Genomic DNA, 13,907 nt, shown 5'->3' on the forward strand with positions numbered 1-13,907 from the left:
GATACAGGCGTGATTGTATGTATGTATTGTCCTTAATTTCTAATACTTTATTTTCAGTGAGAGCGGCGAAAAAAAACGGCCGGTCATCATTCATCGCGCGATCCTCGGCTCAGTCGAGCGAATGATCGCCATCCTGAGCGAGTCATACGCTGGCAAATGGCCTTTCTGGCTCAGTCCACGGCAAGTCTGCATCGTTCCTGTCGGTCCTGCGTTCGATGACTACGCTATCAAGGTATAGTCACTTATATCTTAGATTCTATGAGAGAGAAATATTAGTAAACAGAGAGTTGAGCGAATGATTGCCATCCTGAGCGAGCGTTCCCCAAAGGTGTAACGCCATCTAGGCCACCGTACCTTTTGCTCTAGGGCTTTGAGGTACGTTTTTTTTCTTAGACTATCCGTCTATACGGAGTTACATATGGTTTTGCCCCAAACTAAGCAAACCTATGGGTGCTAGGCGACGATATAGGTACATACATACTTATATACATAACAAGGAATAACTTACTTTTTCAGTACAGATGGTGCTTTTTTACGCACTAGTGTGAAAAGATGTTCATTTCTTGTCAGGTCGAAACTTTGAAGAGCCATCTGTACTGAAGAACGTCGTACGATACACGTGCGAAAAGGAAATTCGTAACTGGTGTCGATTTTCGTTTGGTCGCATTAAATTTATCGCCACTTTTCAACTTCCTCTTTTTCGCACTTGTGACGTAATGTACTATTAGGGTGAATCATAGTACATTGTGCAACAAGGGGAGGAAGTTGAACATTACTAACGAGAGTAAGTTAAATCGCGACGGCTTGCCGGAGCGATTTAAAGACTCGAGTTAGTAATATTCATACTCCCCGAGTTACACACAATGTTTTTCATCACACTCGCAATGTAAAAAAAGAGGTTTGACGTTTGAAGGATAAACATTGCGTAAATTAGTCTCTACATTTGAAATCGTCAAAAATTAAGAAAATCGTCAAGAAGTTGCATACAAACCTCAGAAAAACAACAGCACTAACACGAAGAACACAAGGAATAACTCGCCATGGCCTAGGTGAGCTGTTTATGGCTACTTTTTCTTATGAAAACTATTATGATGGAATAATAATTTGTCAGTAAACGCACTCACACATAGATATTTTTGATTTAACGACACAATATTTCCAAAAAATATCAAAAACAAAGAGGTAATCCACCAGCTGATACAAAATCAAGTGACAAGCAAACTGTCATTGTCTTGTCAGTCACTGACATTTGACGTTCCGTTCTACGTCGGACATCCAAGTTGCGTTTAGAAATATAGATCATCACCTCAGAGTTCAGAGATCAGTGATACCATACCGGAAATATAAAAAATATCGAATAATCATACAATATGTCTCCGAAATCGCAAAAAAAGTCCTGTTTTATCTGCAAAAAATTAATACACAGTAAAGATTACTTACAATGTTCTGGATGCAAGAAATTCTTTCATATTACTTGTACAAACCTTGGCGCGAGGAAATTCGGGAGTATGACAACTGGATCTAGATCATCGTGGAAATGCAAAACCTGTAATTTACCCGTAGATCAGCAGAAGCCAAAACGTGAAATCACTGGCACATCGCGTGGACCCAAATCGACAAATGACGGACCAACAAAAAATAACAATTTACCTATTACACCACAAGAACAAATTCGGGATAGTCAGGAACCCTCGGATAGTGAATCCTCTGATGAGTTAGACACGGACACGCAAGTATCATCTATTTTGGATGACACTTCTCGAAGCTTACCCGCCCTTCCTACGTGTGAAAATTCACATGTTTTGGAGCTTAAACAAGAAATAGATATTTTAAATACTCAACTTGCTAGTGCACACAACGAAGTGGACCGTTTAAACGTGGAGATTTGTACTCTAAATAAAAAATTAGAAGAGAAGGAAAAGAAGATGGAATTATATAAAAAGTTGCTTGTAGAGCGTACACCTGCACGCAAACTTACCCCTAGTAAGAAAACCTTATCAGTTATAAAGAACCTGCCATCACTAGACCAAGATAATAGCTTCCTTGAAGAAGAATTACGTCCCAGTACACCGAAAAATAACAATTCAATAATGAGCGTTGACAATTTAGAAAATACTACATGTCTATTAAATAAAATTAAAAAAGACACGAGTAATAATAATACATCTGGTGTATTCGTTCAAAAAAGATTGGAGGAAGACATGATTACGCAGCAGACAAACCCTCCGTTGGAAACAAGAAAAAGAAAATTCGCTATAATAAGCACGAACAACAAGCACGGAATCTTAAAATTGATTAGCAGTGACCCAGAACTACAACACTTCTCGTACTGCCACTATATTACGCCTGGCGGAAGCATACAGGAATTACTCCTTGGAGTACAAAATAAGGTGAGGAATTTTACCGCCGATGATTATTGCGTCATTCTAATAGGGGAAAAAGATTTCGAAACGAATGTAGAACACCGGGAACTAATGCAATATATAAATGAATCTCTAAAATCTGTGAAACACACCAATATAATAGTTGCCTGTCCAACATATCAACTTGGAAAACCAATATACAACAGCAAGATAGAGCAATTTAACTCAATATTATTGAACGATGAAGAATTTCACGAGATGCATTACTCCTATGACACCAATTTGAATTTGGAATTTGATATGTTTCTACCATCAGGACACCTAAATAGAAGTGGAATGGCTAATATTATTAGTCATGTGAGCAAATTTATTAATTGGAAAACAAAAACAGAAGAGCATACCAAGACAAAACAACAAAAAAATGCTACCCAAAAGAAGATCTATGACTATTTTTCAGTAAGCACATCACCTAATAAGTGGCTTTTTCGATCTACAAAATCATAATTCACATATGCTTAGGATTATGCATCAAAATATTGCTAGCATCATCTCAAAAAAAGATATTTTAGAAGTAGCTTTAAATGAATTAACTGAAAATAATAACAATCCACATGTTTTATGTCTCACAGAGACATTCATTCAAAGGGGAAACGAGAGCAACTGTAAAGTACAAGACTTTGAACTCGCCGCTTCTTTTTCTCGCAAAAATGAAAAAAGAGGTGGTGTTTGTATTATGGTTAGGCAAGGTATTATGTACAATGAGCTAGAATGTGTAAAGGAGCTCGCAATAGAGAAAGTTTTTGAATGTTGTGGTATAAATATTCCCGAATATGGGCTTGCAGTGATTTGTCTTTATAGAACGCCAAATTCACAAACAAACCATTTCTTTCATAAATTAGATATTCTGTTACATAAACTTAATCATAAATTTCATAAAATTGTCATATCCGGAGATTTAAACATTAACACACTAATCATAAATAAAACCAGCAAAGAATTAATAGATATTGCAAAAAACTATAATTTAAAATTACACATTAATAAACCTACAAGAGATAAAACTTGCATTGACCATATTTTAAGCAATATACAAAACGCATCATCAGAAGTGTTACCTCTTGGTCTCTCTGACCACGATACTGCTCAGATGATTAGCATTAATACACATAATAAAATACTGGACAATATGCACTACTATAAGCTGAAACGGGACTACTGTACAGATAACATAAAAAAGTTTCAAGAATGCCTATCTAAACTCTCTTTTTCAGAAGTATATATGGAAACAGATTTCAATAAAGCTTTTAATAAATTTCACGAAATTCTCTTACTTTATTATAATCTTTGTTTTCCATTTCAACGCATAAAAATCACTTGTGGACGTCTTAAGAAACCAAAGTGGATATCAAATGGAATAAAAAAAGTTGCAAAACTAAAAGATCACTTAGATACCAATATTATAAACAGGGAAAGACGGAACAAAGGAAATTAGAATATTACTCTTACACTAAACTACTAAAGAAATGCATATATAAAGCGCAACAAATTAGTAACAGTAACTACATAGCTAATAGTAAAAATAAATGTAAAGCATCTTGGAATATAATAAAAAAAGAAACGGAAACCAATAATGTTCAACAGTATATAGAAAAAATATGCATAAACGACAATGAAATTATAAAACCTCAAGAGATAGCATCATGTTTTAATAATTATTTTATTGGATTAGCGGATATTAAAAATAAGTCTTCAGGTAAGCAGACGAAAAAAGAGTCTGCAAATAATACAGGTTATAATTATAATAGTATGTTTCTAATTCCGTGTACGGAAAATGAAATAATGAATATCGTTACTTCTTTAAATAATTCGCACGCAGTAGGTTTTGACGGTATTTGCACAAATATTATTAAGCTATGCAAACTTCAACTTAGTGCAATTTTAACACACTTAGTAAACTTTTCATTTGAAAGTGGCATATTTCCAGAACTACTTAAATTGTCAATAGTTAAACCCCTATATAAGAAAAATGATAAAAAGGATATGGGAAACTATCGGCCCATTACGCTTATCCCAATATTTGCAAAAATCTTTGAAAAGTGTATGCACAAAAGACTAAACAGCTTCCTAAATAAATTTGACATAATAAAATTAGAACAAAATGGTTTCCAAAAACAAAAATCAACAACACTAGCTGGTTTTAATCTTATTCACCATATCGTTAAATGCATAGACGAAAAACAACATACTACGGCGATTTTTCTGGATATGTCAAAAGCATTTGACTTTGTGGACCATTCGTTACTATTAGATAAACTGGAAAATTATGGTATCAGAGGTCATGCACTAAACTGGCTAAAAACATATCTACAGAATCGGAAACAATGCGTAGAAATTGTCAAACTAAATGAATTTAATGTAGAGACCGGATACAGATCGGAGCTAAAATGTAACAACTATGGTGTACCTCAAGGCAGTGTGCTTGGGCCTTTACTATTCATAGCGTATATAAATGAATTACCAGATATAATTCCCTATAAAACTGTTATGTTTGCTGATGACATATCCTTTATTGTTACAACAAAAAAGAATGAAAATATTGAAGAACATGAACGTAAAATAAATGATACTTTAAAAAATGTTATAAAATGGTTAGAAGCACATAATCTGCAAATTAATATCAGTAAAACTAATTATATACAATTCAGCTCAAAACTTAGCGATAGTATTGAAATGAATGTACACTACAGAAATGAGACAATTAAAGAAATGCAAAGTGTAAGCTTTTTAGGAATAGTTTTAGATAAATATTTAGATTGGCAAGCACAATTAGAAAAGATTCGATGTAAACTTAACAGATTTGTTTATGTACTTCGCAAGTTAAGACGAGCATCAGGTTTACATACAGCGTTAATCGCATACCATGGGTATGTTAGTTCTGTGTTGAGATATGGGCTTATCTTGTGGGGAAATTGTATGAATTTTAATACTGCATTTGTAGCGCAGAAAAAATGTATACGTGCTGTTTGTAATCTAGCCCCCTACAAAACATGCAAGCCATCCTTCAAAAAACTTAAGCTCTTACCGCTGCCAAGTCTATATATTTTAGAAATGTGCATGTTTGTAAAGAGGCATATGTATTTATTTACAACAGCTGAAAGCGCCTCTACTAGAAACCAACGTGATCCTGGAAGACTAGTACATAATTATGTTCCCAGGACAGCATTATATTCCAATCACTGTTTTGTCATGTGTATGAAAGTTTTTAATAAGTTACCAAAATCTTTAAGAGAGCTACCTGTACATAGATTTAGAAATAAGTTGATGCAGTTGCTGACTGAAAAGAGCTATTACAGTGTAAAAGATTTCCTCTTTGAAGATATACAGATAGAATAGTAGTTAATTTAAGATTTTTGCATGCTAGTACAACCTGTATAGTACAAATAGCAGAATAAGCAACCAAATGTCACCTACCAACTAAGACACTAATGTACCTACTTATTCTTCGCAAATAAACTTACTTACTTACTTACTTACTTAAATAGATGTAAAAAAGTTAAGTACGGTACAAGACATTTCATTATTCCCTCGGGAGAACGATTTTTCTATAACTCACGCTCCGCCTGTGTGCACATTTAAAGTGCGGGTGTGATGAAAACTCTTTTTCTTGTCTGTTATTGCCATGTGATAGACTATCCGTCTATACGGAGTTACATAATTATGTCTTTGATATGGTAAAAGTCGTTAAATAGGCTAACTCCGGACTTACCCCCTTATTTATAAACGTACTCTAAAGTTATCAAGCCGATAAAGTTCGTTTGTCCCTTTCCGACGTATTGGTGTGATAGAAAAGGACAAACGAACTTTATCGGCTTGATAACTTTAGAGTACGTTTATGAATAAGGTAGTTATTCTTTAAATAATTGTTGTGCAGGTGAACGATCAACTATACGCGGCCGGTTTCATGTCGGAAGCTGACACGGACGCTGGTGACACGCTCAACAAGAAAGTGCGGAACGCTCAGCTCGCCCAGTTCAATTACATCCTAGGTAAGACAGGGACAACACAGAGACACACACACAGACAGGCACACACAGTATATTCAATTAAATCTGGTCACAAAGTTTCAACGCTCGACTAGCTCAGTAAGTAATTTTGTAAATTTCGCTTACCGCCGCCCTTCGTGGTACAATGTATATTTTATGGTCCCGTTGCTTGCTATCATTAAGACTCTTTGTTCTTTGTCTCGTACTGTTTGTTCCTGATGTTCCTCGGAGAGCACTCGGGCCGCGCCGCCGCCGCCGGCGCGTGCCGCATCGTACAGGACCTCGCCGCTGCCCCGCGCCCTCTCACAGCTCAATGCGCTCCTGACATCGACACCTGAGTGCGACTTGTTTGCGTGGCGATGGGCGGCAATATGTAGTGAATGCTTGAGATTGTGTGAGGCGATGGATGCGAGGTGTTCAACTGTTCCTATATAAAATGTCTGTTAGGTGTATGCCTATTATTGTAAATGTATATGTCTACTTGTTTTTCTTGTTATGTCAGCTTAAAAAACGTGACGCGATGGTTAGCTGTAAAGTCATGTAATCATGTTTACCAATAAATAAATGTGTTAAAATGAAATTACTCCCCTACTCCCCTATAACATTCATATTTCATTCCAGTGGTGGGTGAACGCGAGAAATCCTCAGGCACGGTGAACGTGCGCACTCGAGACAACAAAGTCCACGGAGAGATGTCTATAGAGGCTCTTATCGAACACTTCAACACGCTCGTCAAAGAGAAGACTTTGGCTGAAGACAGTCAGCTGCTCAAGTAGTATACCTATTCGACTTTTGAACGCCGAGAATAGCTTAACCTTTAAGATGCATATGATATCAGAATCGTAACTATCGAGATCAGGGTTTCGAGGATGTATATCAATGGATATATATCACGATATATATCCGATATATATCGGATATATATCCAGCGGGGTTCGACGATATATATCAATGGATATAAATATCCGATAAACATAATTTTTTTATAAATATTGCAATACAAAAATGGTTTAAAAAAAATGTTACATTGTTAAAAATATAGTTTTTTTTTGTTTGTTACTGTTTTTCTGCTAAATGTTATGATTTTTAGTAGAATTTTCCTTATCTTAAGTTGTATTCATAAATAGTGCAACAAAATAATAATATGCCTTCCATACAAAATGGATATATATCGAAGTTGATATATATCCGATATATATCATAAATATCCGATATTTTGATATTTATTATAAATATCGGATATTTTCGAACCCTGATCGAAATTATACAACCAGACACGAGATTGACGTCAATATGAGACTATCATACAGTGATGATGATGATTTTATCCGGTTGTCCCTCATCAGGGGCATAGGGCTCTTAGGAAGAATTTCCACTGTTCCCGGCCCTCGGCGGCCTCCTCCAGGCGCGCTGACCAGCCTCCTGCCGACCGCGCGCCTGCAGGTAGTCCGCGACCTCTCCCCCTTCATCCGTGAATATTCCAACTCAACCCTTGCTTGGACAGGTGGTTTGGCCTTCGTAAGACATGTCCTATCCAGCGCCATTTCCGACTATCATACAGTATGCTTGTTTAAAATTGATGTGGATTTCAATTCTTATTGTCATTTTGCAAGAGAAGCCTAAGTGATACCAATCATTTAAGGGAGTGGTGTAAAGGTTAAGACGGCATAGAAGCATATAATAAAGAATAGTGCTACCGTACGGAAAGAACACTACAAAAACCTACATTCTTTTCTTGGATAATTGATATTACTTAGAAAAAATCATATGGATGTATCAAACGCAGAGGGCACTCTTATATTTATCGCCAGTGTCCGAGATGTGGCAAGGAGCTACATTCCCAGTTGGATGAAGTTTCAATTCAGTGTCTCGTCGCTAAAATCGCGCCGGTAAAACTATTAAAATGTTATATCTAAGACAAAAAATAAAATTATTTTTTGGGGGCTGGTATGAATTTACGGCATTCACTCTTTAATTAACTTTTTTGTGATTCGATTAGAATAAGTTTCTTGTATTTTAATGTAGTAATTTATTTAGCGTGTCTCTTTCTTCAAAGGCTTAGTTTAAACGGCCAATGAGTGCATTTGTTGCATTTAATTTTTTAAGTATCGTTCAACATTTGGTAAAATTATATTATCTGAAGGTAAACAAACATGTTGCAATACAGGGTGATTTTGTAAGTACGAGACAAACTTTGCATAGTGACTTAAAAAAAAATCGGCTATTCCATAGAAATGAGCCGCGTCACGTCAGTCAAAATCTGTGGGCCTAGTGAAAAAGGGTATTTGACTCGGTGAAAAGGGTCACAAGTCCGAGGTGGGACTTGTGCCCTTTTTCACCGAGTCAATTCGAGTTATACCCTTTTTCACTAGGCCCACAGAAATGTACTGCCATTTTTCTTTCGCGATTTCGGCATTCCTCCCATACTAAACGTTGTTCATTATGACCTCAAATGTAAAGCAAAGTTTGGTGGCTAATACTTAGGTACTTACGAAATAAATCTGTATAGACTTCTCAACAAAGTTTATATATAAACTACATTAGATTGGCAGTATAAAAAAAATACGATATTAATATATGGTGTTTCCAGTTACATTTCTAAGCTATGGTTGGTTAATAAAAATGCTTTTATTTATAAATTCGTTGTTTATTTTCATCCGTACTTATTATCTATACAAACACCTTGTATTGTATAAAAATATTACATCGAGGTAAGCGTCCAATCTTATACAGGGTGAATTTTAATAGCGGGTCAAGACCAAGAGCAGCTAATAAGCATTTTCAGAATTTGGACCCCCCCAATTAGCAAAAGTTAACAAAAATTAACTCGCTGTCAGTTTTGTGACGACAATTAAGCATGAAATCTGTCTGAAAATTTACTTTTTTCACATTCTGAATGTAGATTATCGCTTAAAGTTTATGTAATTAACACAAAAACAATTTTTTTATTGATTTTGATTATCGTCACAAAACTGACAGTGAGTTAATTTTTGTTAACAACTTATGCTAATTGGGGGTCCCAAATTCTGAAAATGCCCTAACACCAGATGCCGTGATGCTATGCAAAAATGGTCTTAGAAGACCTTCCCTTGATTTTAAATTAATTAAGATTGGCTTTCACACATGCTGGAAAAAACATGCAAGTGCGAGAAAAAGACCATTTGTGACTTTGTAATATAGTCAGCATAAAAAGTAGCGTATAAATAGCGCTTCAGAAGTACCATTCTGCACCTCTAAACAAAAAGAGATGTGCATTATACTATACATAGACAAAATAATTACCTAAAATTTCGACATTTCTGACCACGAACTGTAGAGATTTATCTACACGGTGGGAATGAGTATACCGACCAATTAAAAAGCACAATTTAACGGCGTATTCCAGATCCCATTTTAAGACTAACATGTCACAAACTTTTCTGGATTTCGCCTAGTTTCAGAGTTATTACCAATTGAATAAAAAATATTTTCTTATTGTTACTCAGTACAAAAGGCCTTTTTAACGGCGTTGCTGCCATTACCATTATGGATAATAGTACAAAACCTTTCAAAAACGAGGTTTTTAGAAAAAAAAGTTTAATTCAATTTAAGTGCCATTTTTATGAACAGCTTTTACTTTTTATGTGAAACAACATCAACATCAAGAGTAGTAAAAAAAAATACAAAAATATTTTTTTTGGCTAAATTTCGTCATCTCTTAGATAGCATTTTTTCTTTCTTTTGGGCTCAGAAATGCGTGGTTAAAATTTGCCGGTATACTCATTCCCACCGTGTATATGTATTTAGAAAAGTTATTCAGGTCAGGATGTCAGATATAGTACGAATCATCGGAGATGGTTTTTTGGCTTTTGCCGTAATCTGTTAAATAAAAGCCTTTGTTTCTATTATTCACGGCGACTAGCTCCCGTCTCCACGGCACGCGCTAAAGTCTCAGTGTAGTTAAAAAGCAACTATCATGATAGCAATAAGGTTCAATAAAACAGTTTGCAGTATGCAGGTAACTTTTTTGAAGATGACAAAACGTGTTATCTCCGAAATGGCTTTTTATGGATTGGAACCTTATTGATAGTTGCTTTTTAACTACACTGAGACTAGCGCATGCCGTGGAGACGGGAGCTAGCCGCCGTGAATAATAGAAACAAAGGCTTTTGTTTAACAGATTACGGCAAAAGCCAAAAACCATCTCAAATGATTCGTACTATACCTATGGTACGTTGTTTCATTGGCTACTATCGATGCTGAATTGTAAATTGAGATCGAGGGAAGGTCTAGTAAGATCGTTGTCGCGTAGCACGGGATCTGGTAGTGGTACTGCCCTCACTGACTATTAAAATACACCTGTACACAAAATAAATGTATAATTGCCCTAAACTAAATTCACCCATACCCAAGCAAAATACTACATAATTATGAGCCCCGAATACAAAATATAAATAACATCTGGCATTAAATTAAAATACTGGTAAGGGATTGCAATTTGGCGCTAGTCTTAGATTAATTTCTTTTTCCCCTCACTAGCTCGGAAACACGTGTTTTGTCCTTTAATACCAGCGGGTATAAACTCATTTTATCCACTAGTGGGTAAAGTAATTTGACCTTGAATAAAGTCAAATTAACTGCTTTAAAACTGATAAAAGTAGGTGAATCTAGTAATAAAGATGATTTACCACCTGTGGAACTACTGGAAGCAGTGATAAACGCATTTTTTGCGTTGTAGTTTCCTCGCTATAGTGAGGGGAAAAGTTTTGTGTTACATTCGGGAGCAAATGTATTTTACTTCTCGTGTGTTAAAAAACTCGCAAGTTCAGGATTCTATTCTCGAACCACTCGCTTCGCTCGTGGTTCAACTATAGAATCCTTTCACTTGCTTGTTTTTCAATTCCACACTCGGCGTTAAAATACAACTTTGCCCCCTTGTATAACAAATAACTATATCTAAGTACATCCATATCATAAGTTCTCTATATGTTTAGGAGCGACAATCAAATAGCATATTATTAAGAAATCTGTATCTGCTAGTAGTGCTAGTGTACCGTCATTTTTAACCCCCGACGCAAAACGACCATTTGTTTCGTTTCGAATATTTGATTACCTCTTGAATTTAGAATCTACATACAATATAACGAACGTAGTACATTACATCAGAGGCCGGGAAAATGAGGATTTCCGGCCAAGTGGGTATATATAGGCTAGGGCCGGATAGGGATACGAGGCCGGGAATCCGTTTTCACGCCGAGGCATGTATAGTGCTTTTCTCAAACATACAATGAAATAAAAAATGTTGTCGAAATTAAAAAAAAAGTTACTTTGCAGGCCTAGGCCTAAAAAATAATATGAAATCCCTTTACAGTCCTCTCGAGTTGTTGCGCCCAAAAAGCGATACTTCCCAGCCCATTTTAAGGAACGTAAAGACAATATTTCATTGCATGTTTGAGAAAAACATGTTTTTCAAACACGTCTTCCTATTGCTAAAACACTATGTTAGGTCGCGTGTTGTTAAACTATTAATAATCACTAGTATCATTGTTTTCCTAAATCCTGTTATTTTGGTCACAGCATGGTTACCCTACCTAGGTTGTTAAGAGAAAATAGTTCGAACCTAGTAGGCTTGTGTCGTTCACGAACTATGAACTGTTAGGAGTTAGGAATAAAATCCCATCAATGACCGAAATGAACTAAATCTTTCCGTGGTCTGAGAATCGGTCTTTGCTCATTTAGTTCAGTATAGGATCGGCGAGCGCGAGCGGTTTGGATCGAGAACGAATGTGTGACTGCGCCGACCGAGAGCGAGAGCTACTTAGCAGAGCAACAAAAAAAGTCAAGTTTTCATATTAAACTTCAGTTACTTACAACCTTTCGGCCCGGAATGTTACTATCTGTGGACTATTCGTGTCATTTTGACACTATTCGGTCCCATTCGTTCTGATCTTTCCGACCGCAGTGGTCGCTGGTCTGGCTGAACTAAATGAGCAAAAGACCTAAAAGAGCGAACTAGTTCGTGGGAGCGATTGAACGAGATCGGAGCGCTCCGATCAACGAACGAAACGGCACAAGCCTAGAACCTAGTTTTGTAGTATAAACTCACCTTTTTGTTTATCTAGACTGACATTTTATGAATAAAATGCGTTCTGACATGTTACCTGTCACAATAATCAACACATTGATAAACTGATAAGACACCTACAGTCCTACAACTGACGTCATGCCATGCCAGAATTTGATTTATTTATTTTGTTACAAAATTATATTATATATTTAACAAAATTATATGAATATACGTGCGTTATATTCTTGGTCGTTAATAGAGCCGGAATCACTTATTTTGTATTACGTTCATTGGTACACCCTGTATATGTAGATATACATAGTCTAAATTACTGTAGAAAACTTATTATATGGATATTATTGGAAACTTGTCTATAATCCTACTAGTTCTCTTAGCAAATTTGGTTTGGTAAAAAAGTAAAAAGCATCTCACTATCAGGCAGATATTGTGACTAGGTGCATAAAAACTGACTTAATTCTAAATAAATATTCTTACATTCTACAATAATTTTGGAATGTGATGCAATAATAACTAAATAAATAAATAAAGCTTACATTTTAGTAAAACGTTCACTGTTTTTGATTTTCTATCGCAACTTCGAAATAGCTGTCTGACTAGTGTTTCATTTGGTTTTTGTTTTTTACTGGTACGTACAGACATAGTGAGAAATGGGTTCTTTCTCTCGGAAACGTTCATATTTAATAGAACCGCAACAGCTGCAAAGTACTTCTTGTACTGCACCTGACTGAAATAGATATGGAGGTGTATCATTTAGCGCGAATGAATGGTAAACGCGCTTGGGGTGGGGGTCGTAAGTGGTCTGACAGTGTGAAGTCGATTGGCGGCAACCTATACCTTGCAGTCCACGTGCTTATGGCCGCGTTCAATGGAGACACGGTACTTGAGGTCGCGATCCTCAGCATTGAGGGAACGAGGCAGACTGAAATAGCATACGTTCGTCAGTTTCCGAGAAAATACGAAGGAGAAACATTTCCCACCACATCTGCTCACCTTATAAAACAATAAAATCGCCGTCAATTGAAGTTGTCAACAATGTAAACAAACTAGTATATAAAATATCAATATTTTAGCACAATTTTATTATTTTAAAGGTTGAGGATCATAATGTCAGATGAATTCATTAAATAACACATGGATTTAGCCAGTATCTGATCTGAAATAAAGACATTTTGACTACAAGGTTTGTTTACATTGTTTACAAGTTCTATTGACGGCGACTTTAGTGCATAAGGGATCATCCATAAATTACGTCACACTAAAAAACATGATTTTTGACCCCTCCCCCCCTCCTTGTCACAGCTGGTCACATTTGTTAGACTCCCCCCTCCCTAGTGTGACGTCACATATTTTGCAAATTTACACGTAGAAATTATTGAATGAAAACAGCGGTTTGAAATCAATCTTATTTCTATTTATGTACTTCAATTATTCTTC

At 35.9% G+C, this 13,907-nt stretch overlaps 1 protein-coding gene across 2 annotated transcripts in view; it reads left to right on the forward strand.

Moving 5' to 3' along the window:
* The window catches only part of LOC125234483 (threonine--tRNA ligase 1, cytoplasmic), a 34,333-nt gene extending 25,288 nt beyond the window's left edge, over window positions 1–9,045 (forward strand). For both annotated transcript variants that reach the window (XM_048140740.1, XM_048140739.1), the window contains exons 13-15: window positions 58–232; window positions 6,295–6,409; window positions 7,028–9,045. In XM_048140740.1, the coding sequence (XP_047996697.1) occupies window positions 58–232; window positions 6,295–6,409; window positions 7,028–7,182 (445 nt within the window). In that variant the 3' untranslated portion in view covers window positions 7,183–9,045. The remainder of the gene's footprint in view (window positions 1–57; window positions 233–6,294; window positions 6,410–7,027) is intronic.
* Window positions 9,046–13,907: the final 4,862 nt, after the last annotated feature.

Source organism: Leguminivora glycinivorella, chromosome 16 (assembly GCF_023078275.1).
Source record: "Leguminivora glycinivorella isolate SPB_JAAS2020 chromosome 16, LegGlyc_1.1, whole genome shotgun sequence".
NCBI classification, from domain to species: domain Eukaryota; kingdom Metazoa; phylum Arthropoda; class Insecta; order Lepidoptera; family Tortricidae; genus Leguminivora; species Leguminivora glycinivorella.